This window comes from Girardinichthys multiradiatus, chromosome 23 (genome assembly GCF_021462225.1).
Source record: "Girardinichthys multiradiatus isolate DD_20200921_A chromosome 23, DD_fGirMul_XY1, whole genome shotgun sequence".
Lineage (NCBI taxonomy): Eukaryota > Metazoa > Chordata > Actinopteri > Cyprinodontiformes > Goodeidae > Girardinichthys > Girardinichthys multiradiatus.
The window spans coordinates 38356205-38376192 of record NC_061815.1 but is presented as its reverse complement, the minus strand read 5'-3'; the positions used below and the strand labels follow the sequence as shown (position 1 = coordinate 38376192).

Sequence of the window (19988 nt, the reverse complement as noted above, 5' to 3'; positions counted from 1 at the left end):
AGGTGGCTACTTTGAAGAACCTAGAATATAAGACATATTTTCAGTTGTTTCACACTTTTTTGTTCAGTATATAATTCCACATGTGTTAATTCATAGTTTTGATGCCTTCAGTTTGAAGCTACAATATTCATAGTCATGAAAATAAAGAAAACTCTTTTAATGAGTAGGTGTGTCCAAACGTTTGGTCTGTACTGTACCTCAAAACAAAGTTAGTCTATAATTTTATATGATTCAATGATAGTTTTTGTCGCTTTCCTATTTTCAAGATTGACAATACAATTGCAAGATAACTTAAAAGCAATTTCAAGCAATGTAAAATTATTTTATTTTTTGTTTGTCCATTTAATTTTGTGTGGAAATCACCTAAAATTATAATAAGCTGGATCATGGAGAAAAAACAATTGTGATCGAATTTATTCCTAAAATAAAACACCTTTATCCTCAAATAAAACTGTTTGACCTGTTTTCCTGGATAGGGGATTTGCGTCTCATGGGATTAAAGGTAATTCTGAGAAATCTTTACGTAAATGGAAAAATTTTTTCCTCTACAACATTTAGTCATTTAACGCACCACTGTCTTTGTGTCAAGTGGTGGCGCTAGACCCTGAAGGACTCGTCCGTTACCTCCTCTAACTGTCGTAAACATTTTAGCTAAACAAATTTGTTCTTAGTGCTGTATAGAAACATAAAAAAACAAAGATAACTACGCCTACAAAGTGTTAATGTCGGGTTTAAAGCTGAACTCTAAAGAAACTGCCAACTAGTCCGTCCCAAATCAGTTTTTGTTGGCTAAAACTCACGAAGCCGTTTGATGTTAGGATAAAACAAGTCGAAGATTGTACAGCTGTGGTTAAAATGCCGCATTTTATCATATTTTGATAAATGTTTCACCCTGTACGGTATTTTTTCCGCAATGTGAAGTAAAATTGTGGACGTTTACAATAATGGCACTTTGTAAAAATGGCGGATGAAAGGAAAAGCTGGAACCAAATTTAACAGAAGTCTTTACGGGAGGTATTGTAACGTTTAGGCGCGTACGTGCGGTAATGTTAGCGTTACAAGTGTAAGAAAAGGCTGCAAGGTGCTGTACGTTGTTTTTGGTGTGTGTGTGACATGCGCACACACAGCCAGCCGCAGTACCGGCAACCTGCTGTCCGACACCGATACGTCGTGGGGAGGGACGCCGAGAAACGCTGCAGCAGCCGCGGGAATGTGAAGGAGACAGACCCGGGCTCAGCAGGGAAAGGCGGAGCGGTCCTGAATGTCAGAGAATGCCACAGCAAGTGAACGCAACCTCAGCGTTGGATCACGACCGTGACCCGTTATCGTTCAGATTTCTATCACAGAGCAGTGATTGTTATTGTTTATATTTTATTACATTGTTGCGAGATGCCGCCCCGTTCTCACAGCCTCCAATCCAGCGGACTGACGCTCTCTGAAACCAGCATGGGTAGGTGTGTGCAAGGTCACTGCTGTGTCTGCACCAGGTTTTTACTGCTGAATAAAAGTGACTGGGTACATTTATATCCGTTCAGCCGCCTTTAAGCAGTTTGGGAACAGCCCCACAAACATCAATATCCATGTTTGCAAAATCTAGCTAAAACACTCGTTGCACAACCAGGCGGGTATTTCTGTGATTGCCAGGCCGCAGCGCGTCACTGCAGGTGCGGCGCCGTTGAGTAACCACAGCACCCTGGATGTTTGTCTTTTATGGCTGCTGAAGCTGCACGGATTTAACCAGGATGCTGGTCAACTTTATTCCAAGTGGATTCAATCAAACAATGCAGTCATGCGCCAGAAAGGACTGCTAATATTTCCGTAATGAAGACCACATTAAACTACATAGTTGTTGTTTAATAACCATTTCTTCAAAGTTATATTTCTAATATGTACCCTCAGCTGACACTGACTCGGTCTCTCATGTATTGGGAAATATGATAGCAGAACCAGGGCATTTATTATTTATTTTCTAATGGAAAACAGCCTCAGCTAGTTATTTTGATATAGAAACATTGAAAACATTGTACACAGCAATGACCTCAGAATGTTTAGTTGCATTATAGTTATATTGTTGATGAAATGTAACCCCTAGCTCTGCAACTTGTATTTCTGGATTGCTAATCTAAGTCTGTGTTCTTCACTTGTCCCAGTGGTGACACTGAAATGTTTACTAAAGGAAAGCATGCTTTCCTATTGATCTCCAGATATGAGACTTAGTGTTCATGCAACAGTTAAGTCCTGCCACTCACAATTTTTTTATTTGTAAAACACAAAATTATGTTTTCTCAAGTCATAGTTTGCCCAAGATGATACAAGAAACTGATTTCTAATTCATTTTCATTGCTTTTATTCAAAGTTTCACCTATGATTTGACCATCGTGCTAGGAGTGTTATGTGACAATATAAAGCAAGCCGAAAGACTTTAACCTGTCAAAGGAAAATGTTGTTTGCCTTTAGTTTCTTGTTCTTTACAATGGTTGCTTTCCTAAATTTTATCACAAGAAAAAATGACATTTGCTAATTTCTTACCTATTAACTTGGCACGTTGTGACTTCAAATAGTTTAACAGGATTGCGAACGGATGGATGGATGGATGGATGGATGACCATACAGGGAAATGGATGTATGAATGTACCAACTGATGGATGGATGGACAAATGAAAAGATGGATAGATGATGGATGGATACTGGATGGATAGATGCATAGATGGAAGGATGGACGAGCAGATGGATGGACGGATGAATGAACAGATTAATGGATGACCGTGCGGGGAAATAGATGTATGAATGCATCAACTGATGGATGGATGGGCGAACAGATGGATAGGTGGATGGACGATAGATGGATGGATGAATAGATTGATGGATGGATGGACGAACGGATGGATGGATGGATGGATGACCATACAGGGAAATGGATGGATGGATGGATGGGTGGATGGATGGATGGGTAAAATGTAATTCTACACTTTTCCAGACTTTCCAAGACTTGTATAAACCCATATTTAATCTTAAGATTCTGTTGATACAGAATATGATGTTTAACATTTTAAAGTGATTTGATAGTATTCCATACACTGAAAATCAAAGGATGTTTTGTGTTATAGATTAAATTATGCTTTGACAGTTCTGTTCATTTGTGAATGTAAGGATTTCACTAAAAACCTTTGATTCACTTTAGATACTAGTCATTTCATTATCATCGTTAGACTCTGGAGATGCTTTTTTTAGTATTAGATTTCATTACAGATCTCTGGTAAAGATGCAGTACCATGACATTAAATAACAGCCTGTATATGGAGGCCTCAGTCCTTGACACAGCTGTCCTGGGTTCAAGTCCTGACCCTGGAGACCTGTTCATGTCTTCTCCCTCTGTCCACCCCACTTCCTGACTTCCTACTTTGAAACAATAACCTAAAAAATTAAAATCCACTTGTGCCGCAAAATAATAAAGAATAAATAGTAAATAGAGTCCACCTGTGTGTAATTTAATCACAGTATAAATACAGCTGTTCTGCGAAAGGGTTTGTTCAAACTTCATGAAGACCAAGGAACACAGTAGGCAGGTCAGGGATGAAGTTGCTGAGAAGTTCATAGCAGAGTTAGGCTATAAAACAATATCACACAGCTCTGTTTAGATCTCCTACTCGTAGTCTTCTGCTTATCCGGGACCGGGTCATGGGGGCAGCAGACTAAGGATAGAGGCCCAGACTTCCCTCTCCCAAGACACCTCCTCCAACTCCTCTGGGGGAAGCTCAAGAACAGCGTTCCCAGGACAGTCGAGAGACATAGTCCCTCCAGCATGTCCTGGGCCGCCCCCTGAGCCTCTTCCTGGTGGGACGTGCCTGGAAAATCTATCATCCAAAAATAGAAAGAGATTGGCAAAATGCAAACCTACAAAGGCAGGGAAAGGAAAGCATTATACAGAGAAGCAGCCTAGAGGCTCATGGTAACTCTGGAGGAACTGGAGTGATCTGTATTATAAGGGACGTGGCAAGACGTGTGGAAGACGGTGCCCTGGTCAGTTGAGACCACATTGAACCTTTATGGCGTACTTGCAAAATGCTAGGCATGGGGGAAACATATATGCATATAATCCTGAACACATCATCCCTTTAGTGAAACATGGTGGTAGCAGCATCATGCTATGGGGCTGCTTTCTTTGGACGAGCTGGTCAGAGTAGATAAGATGTTAGATGGAGCTAACTACAGGGCAATCCTAGAAGAAAACCTGTAAGAAACTGCAAATGACTTCAGACCAGGGCAGATCTGACCTGGCTAAAATTTCTATATTTTGATGGGCAAACGTTTGTGCTAGTCTAAAACATAAGATAGTAAATAAATTGCATGGAAGTTTGTGGTTGTAATGTGACATAAGGTGACAAAACTCAAGCGATTTAAACACTTCTACAAGGCACTATAAATCTGAGTACTAAGTGCCTCATGGTTTGTGGGTAATAACTGATTATTTGTTGCACCTGTAGGTTCCTTTAAGAGAAGGAAGAGGAAATCCATAACTGTGACGGTGATGCTGCTCGTTGTATCTGTGCTGATCCTTATTTTCGGCCTGGCGGCAACTACCAGGACTCAGAACATCACAGTAGGAGGCTACTACCCAGGAGTCATTGTGAGTGCAAATTCAAACCTGTAAGAAGCAGAAACTGACATGAGATGGAAGGCTTGTTAGCCTGCAGTTCATAATTAGTTAAATTAGGCTAAAGTGTTTCCAGGAAACGTCTGGACACTGATTATCCTCAGTAATATAGGTCCCCAAAGGGTTGATTTTCTCCACATTCATTATTCAGTATTGGAATAATTTGATGCTAAATAGGCTGAAATCTTCCAGTCAAAAACTATGTTTTCTGTACAGAACTCAGCTTTAAAGATCCATAAAACCACTCCAATCCAGTTCTTCAGATCACTGTTTCTCATAAAACTCAACATCTGCCAAATGAAACTGTTTTATGTCAGTGTGAATTTGTTTATATATAACACATTATAAACAACAGAAGTTGACAATTCTGTCAAACAAATCAGTTAAATGGTATAAACAATAAAACGAAACAGGAAACTAACAAATAAAGTAGATAAGTACCACCTAGAACTATCAGATATATTTGGGTCTCACATTCTGCTTCAGTAAAACGGCAAGGAGAACAGATTTGTTTTCAGCAAAGATTTAAACGGTTCAACACTCACTCGGATATGACAGGGTAGACTATTCCCATGTTTGGAGCAGCTACTGCAGCTTGAAAAGTCTGCTTTAAACTTAAAACCATAAAGTCAAAATAGGTATGTGACTTAACATTTGTTTTCTTTCCAGCTTGGCTTTGGCTCCTTTCTGGGAATTATTGGTGCCCATTTGATAGAGAACAAGAGGCAGATGGTAAGAGGATTTATATCCATTGTGTCCACTGTGATCGCTTTGCCTGCTAGTGTTCCTTTTTTATCAGTTCCAGTTGGGTCTGCAAGTGCAAACTGGGCTAAGGAGATTTGTGTTGTGTACTGGTGCAAATATCCTGGACTATGAGGGGGAGGTTGAGGGTGAACACAGCCAGAAATAGAAACAGGGTGTAAATGGAGGAGGACAGATGTCTGCAGCCAAAATGAGGAAGGAAGGGAACTGCAGATGAGCAGAAAAGGTGGGAGGTGCCAGGTTCGGTCTGTCAGAGCTGATGAATGGGTTTATGCTGTGACAGCTTTTACCTACAGCGCAGCAGGAGGTCCAGTCACTGTGATACAGCAAACTGAGCTGAGGCACATTTAATCATTCTGCTGTAAAATGTTCTGCAGGTTAAATAAAAAGTGATGACAGGCTCTACAACGAGAACGATTTACAACCTTTTCTGAACACAAGAAAATGATACTGTAACACTTTATGATCCTTCAAGAAATAAATAGTTTGCTTTTATTGAATGAATCATGTTTACGCCAATAAATCTTTTCTAAAAATTGTACTTAGTTAACAAATCCTCACAGTAAAGGTGGAAAAGTTCTGTAAATTAAGGGCAGCTGTGATTTTAATTCTAATGAACCATTCTTAAAAACAGTCCTCTTAAAGAGAACCACTGATGAATGTATTTCTAATATTTCCATCACCATCTGTTCGGAGGGCAGAAGACTGAAGGTGAGTGTCAGTATGATAGTCATCACTGTTATGACGTAAAGCTTTATCTAAGTTACTGCACCCTCCATATTTTTTTATATCCCTGCTAGGGGTGTGTAGAAAGCCTTCAATAGGTAAATATTTTATTGCAGTAGCATAATGTTACATAAAAAAAATACAAATTCCAATTTTTTATTTGAGTACACACTCACTGGGGGCAAAAAAACAAAAAAAATGTTGTTCACAAAAACAACAGTGGCCCCATTATGGGTAAAATTACTTAAATATATGTAATTAAATCATTTTAAATATCTACATCACTTTTTTAGGTTTTAGAGTGACAAAGAGGCTCATTTGCACAAATCCAACCATGTTTTTCTCTTTTGTAAAAACACTGTTTATATACATATATACGAAAAAGCTGTTATTTATTTTTCTATGTATTTATATTTAGAATGTCTTCACTGAGAACAAAGTTGAGCTGAAGTCAGATTTCTAGTTTGTGTGCACAAACTTGGTGAATTAAGCTGCTTCTGATTCTGGTTTCTTTTAGCCACTACTAGGGCTGTTTCCAGACTTTTTCCGTTGCCCATCAATGTTGTCTCCTTCCTACTGTCCTTCCTTTCCTTCTTTCCTTCTTGCCATAATATCCTACTTTCTTGTGTGGTTCCCTTCCCTTCCCTCCTTGTGTCCCACCTTCCTTCTTTCTGCCCATCATTTCTTCCTTGTGTCTGACCTTTATTCCTTCCTTATATCCCACCTCTGTTCCATGTTTCCTTCCTTCCTTTCTTGTATCCTACATCCCTTCCTTCCTTCCTGTTTTTTTATTTCTCTTCTTAAAGCTGCCACACTGTATAAATATCTGCTATAAATTCACAAGTAAGGTTCTGTAGTTTATATTTAAAAATGAACACAAAGGACTGAGAACTCTGGGAAGTTGAATCCATAAAAGTCCAGAATTTCTACATGAAAGATGAGGTAACCCTGTGAAACAATCTTAAAATACAACAGGTTTATGAGTAACTCTTCCAAGTTTATGTCCATATAAAATGCTGGTTTCAGTACATCCTGGGGACAATTAAGTTATTGATCTTCTGTGTCTTTAGGGAGTATTTGTCATTTCATTTTAAATAAAAACTTCTAAGTTTATTGCATAACATCCTTATTTTTTATGTAAATATATGCTTTATAAGAAATTAATAATAATAATGGGCTCCTTTGATTTCTTTAGTTTCAGGAACATTTAGCCCTTAAAGATTCAGGTCATGTTTTTGTAAAGATAAATAAATTCTTATTTTAAAAAGTTATTTTTCCATATTCACTTTATACAACCAATACAAATCAGCTTCAGCAAACCGGACTGCCATTGCTGGGTAATTAAACAGGCCTCTGCAGGACTCAATGACAAGCTGATGACATAATTTATTCCTTCGCCTGTAGCGTGTGGGAGCAGGGAAACATCACAAACATGTAGGACAGAGCGCCAAGCTGCTGGAAAACACTTAGATCAATTACATAGCAGGAAAAAAGTTGTCTAGAGTTTTGAACAAGACTCATTTCTAAATTATGACTGAGATCTATTCACTTGCTTTGACTAGTGTTACTCCCTATTTTCTCAGTAAGTGATGTTACTTGGGTTTCTTTCCTCCTTCAAACCTCTTTTAAAAGGATAGGGTGTAAATGAATACTTGCTGTTTTGTTGAGTGAAAAGCGTGAATGTTGCATGTTTGTGTTACTGAAATACTGAAAGTAATTCATTTGAAAGTGTGCACAATATTGCGATGACTATATCAGGTGGGATATATCCCTGTTTTCTTCTTTCCTCTCTTTCTCATCTGTGCTTACATCAAATTAGCATTTTGGGAAAATGTAATTTGTGTCCAGTGTGAGCATCTGCTGCAGGAGACTCTGTCCAACTGGCTAAAAATTACACTAGCATGTAAAATGCAAGTTCAGAACACTTGGAATATATTATCCAACAATTATTGCTCTCCAAACAGTGCTTTGCGATATGAATGTTGCACACACCAATATTGCAATGACGAGATATTTGCGATATATTGTGCAGTGCTGATCAGTGGTGCCCCCTGTAGATTCCACAGTTATTTTGCATGTCCTTAATCTACTTTAAAGCCTTCAAGTGCCCAAGCGGTGATACATTAAATCTAGTATACATGTATTTATCCCAAAAAGAACTTATGAAGCTGATGTATTTCTGTTTTCTTCCACAGTTAGTTGCATCTATTGTCTTCATCAGTTTTGGAGCAGTTGCCGCCTTTTGCTGCGCTATTGTTGATGGAGTTTTTGCAGCGAGGCACATTGTAAGTACTACCAATAATTTCAGGGATTCTAGACATCTTGAAAACAAACAAAACGTTAGCTATAGCTAATAAACTTAGCCTTACAGCAGCTTGGTAGGTTCTGTCTGCAGTAAACGGGTGCTGCTGACGTATGCCAGGCTGAGAGAGCTGCTGCATGCTCTTGGTAGGACAGAAATATTTAGCAGTGGGGAAAACTAATCCTCATGATGTAAAAAACAGTAATTAACCACAAATGCACTGCTAAAACAATTATGCTGAGAAAAGATCATAGCTGATTGAAAAGGAGGATCCCTATTAGCAGGTTTTCATTTGCCGGTAAAATGGAAAATGATAGTAATCAGGGAACAGGGAAGCTCTGCTGAATCAAAGATAAGCATGAGCAATAAAATGATCCCCTGACAGCCATCACATTCATCTTCAGGTTTTAAATCAGATCACATTTATACCCAAAATAACACAATCAAATCCTGCTTTTTTCTTTTTTTTTTCAGTGCAATTTTTTATTTGCAACTTAAAGCAGACTCCAATGCTTTGCTCCAACAGCATTTTGTTTAGTAGTGGCGCTTCTGGGACAGACTTGGTCAGCTGATGGCGACATGAGGGGGTTTCTGGGGCAATTTGATCATCTCCCCCCTGTGCTTCCCTAAGTAGCGTTTACGCTGGGAACGTTTTGTTGAATGGCTGTTCTGTTCAGGATTCTTGGACACCTGTAGAGAGCAACCTTGATGCTGCTTTGGCATATTGGGCTGCTGCAGTGGGTACCTGGAATATTGGGCATTCTTTTTGGGCACCTCAGGTTCTTGGGCCACATAAGAATCCTGCGAAAGGACGCCATGATGTTGTTTGAACATTTTGGTTGGATAACCATGATACTGCAGTACAGTAGGAGCCTTTGGCAGTATATCCAATTGCTGTTCCTCATGGGGTCCAAGGGGCGGACTTTCACCACGTTTCCTGCTTTTTTCTAGATTAAACTAAGGGCTAAAGAATTGAATCCACCTGCCCTGGGGCCTCCTGCCAGTGAGACATGTTTAAAACAGCTCTCTAGGAAAGCATAATTAAGGTAAATGCCCAGACCATCTCAATTGGATCCTTTCTATGACAAGAAGCAGCAATTCTACTCAGATCCTCCCAAACATTTCACTCACACTATTTGGTATCTGTCTTTCATTTCCATGGCATAAAAGACCCAGTGTCATAGGAAAATAATTCTCTTGCTCCATCTGACGGCACATTTGACATTGCAACAAACACAGTTTAATCACCAGTTAGGGCTGGCTGCCACGGATTTTTTAAATGTGAAAAGATTCCAGTGGACACTCTTATTGGCTTTGTATAGTATATTGCACATTTAATGCACTGTTACTGAATCGATGCAACTGTTACTTAAACATTGCAGCAATGACCCAGTTCTAATATTGCGTAATCTTACACTAGGCTATGCTGTTTGCACTAATGAAAGTTCACTCACCTCGGGATGCAGAATATTTGAAACTGAAAGTGTAGCTAACGGCTCCACCTACTCTCTGATTATTTCGGACCACTCAGACAGCATTTAAATGTTATTCCCAGAAGCTCAATTGATCCTGTGACATCACAGCAAAAGTAACATACACTGTCCTAACACAGCAGAACACTGTGAATTCCAAAACTTTGATACCAATACGCATACGCTATTCAGAACAGGAGAATGTCAAAAGCGGCACAAAGGTTTTGGCCAAAATTATGAATCTTTATTCAGATGAATAATTATTCATCTTTACTTTAAACCAAAACATTTCTCTCTGATAGGAAATGGCACAAGTACCCCACTAAAGATAATAATAGAATGTACAAGGGGGAATCATTTTAAACATCAAAATGATTTATATTAAATGATTCTTTAATAAATTGAAAAGCCTTTATTAGCATAACATCAATCAAAAGGTTTTCATAATGACTGAAATGTTTTACAGGTTTTTACAGGCATTTTGTTGATTCATCTTTTGTCTCTCAGGATTGAAAGCCTCCTTCACATCAACATAATTTTTAGCAACCTTCACAGATTTCACAAGTCAGGACTCTGGCTGGGCCCACTCCTAAATGTTATCGTTACTTCCAGTCAGAAGATTTGTTTTGTAAAATCTGAATCTGCCAGGGGTATGAATAATTCTGGCCTTTACAGTATGGCACGTCACAGCAGCTTAAAGGTGAGCCCAGTCCAGCTCATTTTGGCCACCTGTAAACATGATCTCAATGTTTAAACTCTTACCCAAAGGTCATAAGCATAGGTGAGGATAGGAACGTAGATCCATGGGTAAATTAAAATCTCTGCCTTTCAGCTCAGTCCTCTCCTCACCACAGCTGACTGTGGGGTATGGGGGAAATTAACTGCCAAAAATCAAGAGCACGTATTTTCAATTTGAGAGCAAGATTTAATTCTGCACTCAAACCTTCTGCTTTCTTTCATATATTCTCTGTTCTCTCTCAAATCTTTGTTTCTGCGCTCTGATCTAATGCTTCTAGATGATTTCTCCTCCTGCTTGCTTCATCCTCCATGCGCAAACTTGCTCTCTGTTCGGATCAAAACTGCGCTCTCAAGTTTCTTCCCTGCTCGCAAATTCTTTTTGCTCTCTCTCAGATTAAAGTCGTATCATCTCCTAGCAACCATATCAGCCAATAGAACGACAGTGTGCAACTGGTAGGTCACAGGCTGAGCTGGGGTGCGCTTGTTTCCTTCTACTGAGCGTAACTGTGTTGCTGCTTCCCTGACGCAGGTCATACGGAGCAAAATCTGGAAGTAAGTGTTTCTATGCATACAGTGTGCATCGCAATTTCGTGAAATAGGTCAATCTACTTTAATGAATAGCTCATCTCAGCAAAGTACAATGACAATGGATAATTCAAACTATCCTGAAGTAAGTGATTTTAAACATTCAGTAGTTTAATATGTACGTTTGTTTCCATCAACATTAACGACATTAAAATAATATATGACAATCAAACACATCTTTTCAGTGGAAGACATATTTAAAGAATTGCATTCTTCATCTAGTACATCAAAGATAGAGTTAATGATTTACAATATCACTATTATAATAATATTTTCAGTAAAATGGTGACAAAGCTAACCTTACCTTTTAAGGGTTTGGGTTACTTATTGGGATAGCTATTTATGATATCTGAATCATACATTTTATAAATAAATGCTTTTTCTTTATTTTCCATAATTTAAGTGCTTCACAATAAAATAACTATAATATTATACTTTCTACCATTGTTACAGACTCTGCGGAGGCTTCATATTCTGGAGTAATTGCTGAGCCAAATGAAATATGTTCTCAGTCATCAATTGTAGCAACACAGGCACAGTCAGTAGAAGGAAACAAGCGCACCCCAACTAAGCCTGTGACCTAGCAGTTGCACACTGTCGTTCTATTGGCTGATAAGTTGCTGGGAGATGATACAACTTTAATCTGAGAGAGAGCAAAAAGAATTTGCGAGCAGGGAAGAAACTTGAGAGCGCAGTTTTGATCCGAGCAGAGAGCAAGTTTGCGCGCATGGAAGATGAAGCAAGCAGGAGGAGAAATCATCTAGAAGCATTAGATCAGAGCGCAGAAACAAAGATTTGAGAGAGAACAGAAAACAGACGGATCGGTGCGGCTGCCACAGTAATGGGGACACTGTGCCGGTCCGTTGTGGTGAAGAGAGAGAGCTGAGCCGAAAAGCGGTCGGTCTACGTTCCTACCCTCATCTATGGCCATGAACTTTGGGTCATGACCGAAAGAACGAGATCCCGGATACAAGCGGCTGAAAGGAGCTTCCTCCGTAGGGTGGCCGGGCACTCCCTTAGAGATAGGGTGAGGAGCTCGGCTATCCGGGAGGTGCTCGGAGTAGAGCCATTGCTCCTCCACATTGAGAGGAGCCAGTTGAGGTGGCTCGGGCATCTATACCGGATGCCTCCTGGACGCCTTCCTCGGGAGGTGTTCCAGGCACGTCCCACCGGGAGGAGGCCCAGGACACGCTGGAGGGACTATGTCTCTCGGCTGGCCTGGGAACGCCTTGGGCTCCCCCCTGAGGAGCTGGAAGAGGTGTCTGGGGAGAGGTATGTCTGGGTGTCTCTGCTGAGTCTGCTGCCCCCGCGACCCGGTCCCGGTTAAACGGAAAACGGCGAGTACGAGTACAGAGTATATTTGAAAGAAAGCAGATGTTTTGAGTGCAGGCATTACTAAGTTTGAGTACAAGCAGAATGGAATCCTGGTCTCAAATTGAAAATATATGCTCTTGATTTTTGCCAGTAAATTTCCCCCATAGTGGGATCATTCCATAATTGAGTGGCAATCTATTCTTTCCCAGATGAGGACCATGGCCCAGATATGAGGTGGTGCTGAACCAGTTAAGACTGTCTGGGCATCTGGTAACAATAGACTCATGGACACCTTCTGGGAAGAGACTTCAGGGCAGACCAAAGACTTTCCTAGGATACTGTACCTCATGACTGGCTCAGGAATGTCTCGGAGACCCTCCAATTAAGCTGGAGGAGGTAGCTGTGGAGAGGGAGGAAGACTGATGAATCCGTTTATTGTTAAAATAACCACAGTAGCTATGGTTTGCGTTGGGATATTTGCTGTTGCGTAATTATATTGGTTTGGGAGTTAAAGGTTTGCAAATAAAGTATGTACATTCTATTCTATTCTCTTCTCTATTGCCTTACATCGTATTCACATCCTTTGGATTTTCCTTTATATTTTGTGACATTACAACTACAACGTCAGTGTGTGTTAGGTGATAAACCAAACAAAGTAGGGCACCACTTTAAAGCGGAAGGCAAATAATTAATTGTTTTCAATTTTTTGCAAATGGATATCTAAAAAGTGCTTTCAAAAGTCACCAAATCATTAAAACGACCAGGTTAGGGTTTACAGTCGTGCCATAGTCTTTCCATTTTCAGATGACGAGTTGAATAGTGTTCTGGAAAATGTTCACAGCTTGGCATGTTGTTGGAACATAATCCTGGTTTAAAACCTCAACAACTTTATGCCTGACCTGGTCAAAGAAGCTGCCCAGAAGCCCACAGTACATGTGGGAGAAGGTGCTCTAGTGGAAAACTCACACAGCATATGACCTTGAACATACCATCCCAACAGTGAAATGTGGTGGTGGCACCATCATGCTGTGGGGAAGCTGGTTGAAATTGATGAAAAGATGGATCAAGTTAATATGAAGTAGTCTGTGAGCCCACCACATAAAATATCGATAAAATACAATGAAGTGTGTAGTTGTAATGTGAAAAAGTTCAACAGCTATGAATCATTCTGCAAGGCACTGTGGGTCCATTCCAGTTCTAGCATGACTACTCGTTTGTGCATAATAAGGTGACCAAACATGAGTATTTCTTTTACTTTAGAGTTTAAATTGAGGTATAGCGTTAAAACAGCTTCACAAAACTAACTATACATAAATAATTATGTATTCATTTCTGCTACACTTGTAGTTTTTCCATTATGGAAATAAAAATAGAAGTTCAGCTCTCAGCCTGTACTGACTGATCATTTTTCACTAAACACTAAACAAGACTAAACATGCAGGCCTAAAGATATCTTTCCCCAGAGCAGCAGACACAAAAGAACCACAAGCTATGACATAAATATCATATATCTTATATCATATATAAGTTTGTCCTGTTAGATGTTTATAATTTGATTTATTAATATTCACATGTCAGAATAATATGGAGATAAAGAACCATTCTTTGAATGTGCAAAACTGTGGGCTACAGTGTACTTAAAATTTCAGCTCATTTCCTGATTTGTTAAAGAAACCTGAAGTTAGATAAATTACCTGACAGTAGCTGACCCAATGCAAGTTACTGATTTATATAATAATAAATACATAAGGGTATATACTAAATACGTTTTTTTTACCTACTAAATTTACCTTTGTTCCCAATGATATTTACAGAACATATTTATTGAAGTTAATTTCTGTGTGTGTATTCTAATTTATTGCTTGAAAAAATCCAACACAATGGGATTTGTCATCCTGCAGGACCTCAGGCCTTTGCATGCTGGTCGCTGTGGGTATCTTTCCAGTGAAGCTGCATCTGAGCGTGACGTAAGAAACCTTAAATATATTTAACTCACTAGAAATATGAAGTTTATCCTCATTAAATTGTCTGTGGGTGAGGCTATTATATCCTGTGGCGATGAAGAGTTAAGGGGCTAACATTTCTTGTGACCCTCAGGTGCCATGCCAAACGCCACGGTCATCATGTAACCTGCGTGTGAAGAGCAACACCTGTTACTGCTGCGATCTCTACAACTGTGGGAGGTGAGTACACTGAATAAAAACAGACCAAACTAAAGTGTGGCAACTCGGTTTGCAGTGTTACTTTCATTGTTTCGATTGTCAGTAGAGATGCACCAATTAATCGGCCAGATATTGGAAGATTGGCTCTGTACAAAAACTCTCAGAAGTTTCAATGAGTGAATTCATCAACCAACAGCCTGTACTTTGATGCAAATTTCTGAGTTTGAAGAAAGTCAGAGAAAGGTCAGGGCATACGCTTCGATGCAGAAATGGGATGATTTTCATTGTCCTTCATTTTGTGTTGGATTCAAAACTATGACCTCTATCAAAAATCCTCCATTAGATTTTTCTTTCTTTTGTGTTTTAGTGCTTAGAAAAAAATCTGAATTGATTAAAATCTGAATCTGGGTCAGACGCCAAAGAAGAATGTAAATCGGGAATCGGCCAGGAAAATCTGATCGGTGCATCTCTAAATTTCAGTGGGAAATTTATTTGCATTGCAGCTTTGTATCAGAACAAGAATGTTTCTTTTCTTTTTGACTTTTGTTTCAGAGAACCTCTTATGGGACTTCAGAATAAAGATGTTTTGAAAAAGTTTAGGAAGTCATCCATGATTTGGAAGTAGGTCCCTTTTTTAGACCAATAATGCTCATTGTAGATGAGTTCAGCATTTTCTTTCATGTAAATGTAGTTTTTAATAAAAACCATCGCAGAAAAGTGTTGTACATTTCATCTCCTCTGCATGTTCTGTTTGTAGCTGATCAAACATTTATCCATTCTTTTCAGTTCTGCTCGAATTTTCAAACCCTCAGTGACCCTTTACACGATTGCAACCATAAATCAAAACCTGTTATCCGTCTTAAACAGTTTCCTCTCGCTGACCCTCTCAGTGACCTTTGTGGCTTGACTGTAGGCTGTTTCCCTCTCTGTCCCACTCATTGGCCTAGCCGTGCAGAGGTGATGGGAGGCTACCATGAATACACAGAAGTGAAAAGCTGCCAGGACGTCGTGCACCTCTACTACCTGCTGTGGTCCGCTACCATCCTGAACATCGTGGCCCTTTTTCTGGGCATTATTACTGCAGCTGTCCTTGGAGGCTTCAAGGACATGGTAAATCCAGATATTAATACAGATTGTATGTGGAGTTAAGTCACTGAAATTTATATCTGTAGTGAAATTTAGATAACTAAACCTCCCTCTACAAGATCAAATTTGTGTCTGGCGAGTCACTTTTGGATGGATCTTTTTGATCATTATTCTGCTGAAGATCCACACATGAACAATTTTGAGTTTCCTGACAGAAGCCACCGGTTTTTTAGTTAAAATATACTACAGGTCAAAAGTTTTAGAAACACATTTTCATTTAATGGTTTTCTTTATATTTATGACTATTTACATTGTAAGTAGATTCTCACTAAAGGCATCAAAACTGTGAGTGAACACATATGGAATTATGTAGAAAATGAAAAATTGTAAAACACCTTTAAGTATGTTTTATATTTTAGATTCCTGAAAGTAGCCACCCTTTGCTGTTATGACTGGAATATTAACCTCTCAGTGAACCTCCGGGAAGTTCTTTGAAGACTGTTTGAAAAACCATTCCAGGTGACGACCTCATGAAGCTCATGGAGACGATGCTAAGAGAGCAAAGCGGTAATCAGAGCAAAGGGTTGCTATTTTGAAGAATCTAAAACATAAAAATTTTTAGAGTTATTTCACACTTTTTATTTACTATATAATTTCATGTGTGTTTAATCATAGCTTTGTTGCCTTTGGTGTGAATCTACAATGTAAATAGTCATGAAAATAAAGAGACCCGTTAGGTGAGAAAGTGTATCTAATTCTTTTGACCTGTAATGTATCTTTGTATTTTAATGAGTTCACAATGCAATGAACTCTATTAAGGTTCCTCGGGCCTTTGCAAGAGACAAAGGCCCGCAGCATCACAGATGTTTCACCATACTTAACAGTGGGCATCAGGTGCTTTGCTCTCATCAATGTTTTTTTTACACCAGACCTACCTGTACTGTTTGGTGCTGAAAAACTCGGTTTTAGTATCATCTCATCATAGCACATTGGTCGGGTTAAGGTCCCATTACCACTTAGAAAACTTAGAATGTGGGATAGAAAATGTATTTTCCAGGCATGTCTCCCAAACAACCGAATGGAGACTCGAGAACGCCAAGATGCCATTCTCTGCTGCAGTTTTCTAACAGTGAGCTTTGAAGATTTATCTTTTTACCTTTCCTAGTATCCTGCTCACTCTTTGTGGTGGCAAGATAAAACTCTGTCTTTGTCCAGCCTTATTTGTCACTGTTTCAGTTATTTTAACTTGGTAATTATTGCTCTTACCGTAGTTTAGGCGAGTATGTTTTTTCTGCGATTTCCTGACTTATTAAGGTAAACAGAAGTCTGTCTTACTGGAATGGTATAATCTCTTGTCTTTCCTATTTTGAAGAGTGGCTAAGAAATATGGGACTCTGTCATGTTATATTTATACCGCAGGGAAATAGACAGTTATGGATTAATAATTAGCAGTTCTTAGACACAATTAAATTATACTTAATTAAAAAATTAAGAATAATTTAATTTTTAATGCTTCAGGCCACTTTTCCTTTATACAACTTGTTAGGAGTCCCAATAATTGAGGCACTTGTAACTTAAAAAAAGAAAAATATACATCTATATTTATATCCTAAAGTGGGATTTTCCTCCCAGTGAATAGATGTATGCATTTAAAGGCTTGATTTAAAAAAAATCGCCAGCATGTCTCTTCCAGGGTTCCTATATTTAAAGAGGTCACTGTAAACACACACAGTTGTTTTGTTTTTTGTTTTAGATGCCTGCTCCTGCTTCAGAGAGTACATCTGAACCAGAGGCCATAGCTGCTCCTGTCCCCCCTGCTCCTCCTCCTCCTCCTCCTCCAACCACGTCTCTTAACCTGTATCACAACACTGCCCCCTGCCTGCCACCTTACACCGCCTACGACCTGCAGGTACACAAAGGCTGGAAACATGACAGAAATGCATCAGTCAACATCATGTATTCCGATTATATTAATTTTATCAGTAGATATATTAGGATTGGTATCTTTTATTCTATAGATTTAGTTTATGCTTCTGTTTTATTCATTATGATGAAAATGTTGTAATATTGTGAATCACTGATGTAATGTGGTGTTTTTTAGTTGTCACAGGAAAAAGATGTTAGTTAAAAACATCCATTTGTGGTAACAATTAAAATATCAGACTGATTAATGTCTTGTTGTTTCCCGCAGGGCTCCTACATGTTTCCTGACTCCTCAGGACTGTCAGATGATTCCCAGTCTGGAGCCAGCCACCTGTGGCCCACCATGGTACCTCCTCGCTACTCCCCTCCTCATGAACACCCTGATGAGAAACCGCCACCGTACAGCCCGTAGGATGGCTTCAAGAGAAGAAAACACCTGAGGACCTTTCAGGTGTTGGGAGATACTCACTCAGATTCTGTGGGCTTTTCTTCACAAACATTCAAAGATGCGTTGAAGAAAAGGTGAGAGAAGGATGGAAACAGGTCGGGCTAACATAGCCCAGCTGAAGAGAACAAGTGTTCCCGAGGCAACACTCACACTCTTGCCCTCTCTGTGTGTCCATATTCATGCCGAGAGATGCAACCTACTCAGTGGCAGGTTTGTTTACACATCTATCTGCCTTAATGCATATGGACATCTAACACTGCACCATGTAAAGACTTGGGCTTATTCTGTACAGAAACTCTCCTCCAGCTCATACTTTATGTTTATGTGTCATTATTGGAAACTAGAAAAGTGCTTTCCGCCTCAACTGGAACAGAAGAAATTGGCTGAAAGAGACTCCACTGCTGTCAGAGATATAAATCAGGTTGAAAAGTCTAAACTTCAGAGTCGTACACCCACACATCATTTCTTAGGCAGTTCATAGTCTCTGAACATTACTAAAAGGAACTGTTTGTAGAGATGAAGGCATTACATGCTCATGTTTGTACAGCAGCATGTTGTAGTTAGCACAGCTAGGCCTAAGATATAAAATAGATCACGATATTTATTTCTATTCTCTTCTGTGTGGTGAACAGAGCAATATTATTCAGGAAATAAACTATCGAACCTATAGCAGCCGCTGAGAAAATACATTTAACACTATTTATTCTATTTCTACTGAAAGCTGCAAAGCAGGTATGCATAAATATATGTTTCACGGTAAGTAGAAATACTTTTTCGTTCCATTTGTGTCAGGAAGTCGGAATTTCCTCTGAAATTGGTGTTTCCAGAGAAACCCAGACCTCAAAATCCAACACTGTCACATGTATGAAATGCAGTAGAAGCTGTAGAAATATACTGTTCTTTCACTCTTCTGATGGTTGGTGTAAATTTATAATCAGCCCCACACATATTACTGTATAGCTATTCAGAAACATGTTCCTTAAGTGTTTAATGCAGAACAGTCAATTAGAATATCACTGAAAGATTATTGAAATAAAGTTCAAAATGTTTAGCATGTACTTTATATAGATTCATTTCACTAAAGAATGATGATATTGGCTCACAGCTAATGAAAAAACAAAATGTAGTTTATAATTAAAAGTAACATATAAGATAAATTAAAAACGTTTTAACACAGAAATATTGTGTAATGCTTACTTTTACAGTTTTTCATCAGACAGTTGCTGTGCACAGAGGGCTGGATCCAAGTGTCTTAATGGAAAGTTTAGTGTAAGGAAAAAGTCAGTCAGTCAGTCATTTTCTACCGCTTATTCCATAGTGGGTCGTGGGGGAGCTGGTGCCTATCTCCAGCAGTCTATGGGCGAGAGGCGGGGTACACCCTGGACAGGTTGCCAGTCCATCGCAGGGCAACACACAAACAACCATGCACACACTCATTCATACACCTAAGGTCAATTTAGAGAGACCAATTAACCTAACAGGCATGTCTTTGGACTGTGGGAGGAAGCCGGAGTACCCGGTGAGAACCCACGCATGCACAGGTAGAACATGCAAACTCCATGCAGAAAGACCCCAGGCTGGGAATCGAACCCAGGACCTTCTTGCTGCAAGGCAACAGTGCTACCAACTGCGCCACCATGCAGCCCCGTAAGGAAAAAGTGTTTTACAAAAAAGGTTCATAAGCAACAGGGACAACTACAACCTTGTACTGAAGCCCATTCAAGAGTTCACACTCCACAAAGTGAAGACTGCGGCTGAAGCCAGGCCTTCAAGAGCCACCACACGGAGGCGTATCCAGGATAGAGGCTGTAACTGC

The 19988-nt window shown here is 39.4% G+C and overlaps 1 protein-coding gene and 1 long non-coding RNA gene across 3 annotated transcripts; one reads left to right on the top strand and one right to left on the bottom strand.

The window, feature by feature from the left end:
- The first annotated feature begins 663 nt into the window (after positions 1 to 663).
- Positions 664 to 19352, top strand: tmem255a (transmembrane protein 255A). 2 transcript variants are annotated; one of them, XM_047352829.1, is made up of 10 exons: positions 664 to 1450; positions 4485 to 4627; positions 5324 to 5386; positions 8338 to 8427; positions 14455 to 14520; positions 14651 to 14736; positions 15268 to 15336; positions 15663 to 15825; positions 17555 to 17710; positions 17993 to 19352. In XM_047352829.1, the coding sequence occupies exons 1-10, from the start codon at positions 1390 to 1392 to the stop codon at positions 18134 to 18136; spliced, it is 1041 nt and encodes a 346-aa protein (XP_047208785.1). In that variant the 5' UTR covers positions 664 to 1389; the 3' UTR covers positions 18137 to 19352. The 2 variants fall into 2 exon arrangements, with proteins under 2 accessions (XP_047208785.1, XP_047208786.1); XM_047352830.1 differs by lacking the exon at positions 15268 to 15336 and having other exon boundaries at positions 666 to 1450.
- Positions 3488 to 10232, bottom strand: LOC124859926. The gene is made up of 3 exons (XR_007036223.1): positions 9899 to 10232; positions 4479 to 4645; positions 3488 to 3854 (listed from the first exon to the last, which is right to left on the bottom strand). It is a non-coding gene; the product is annotated as an uncharacterized LOC124859926 (long non-coding RNA).
- Positions 19353 to 19988: the final 636 nt, after the last annotated feature.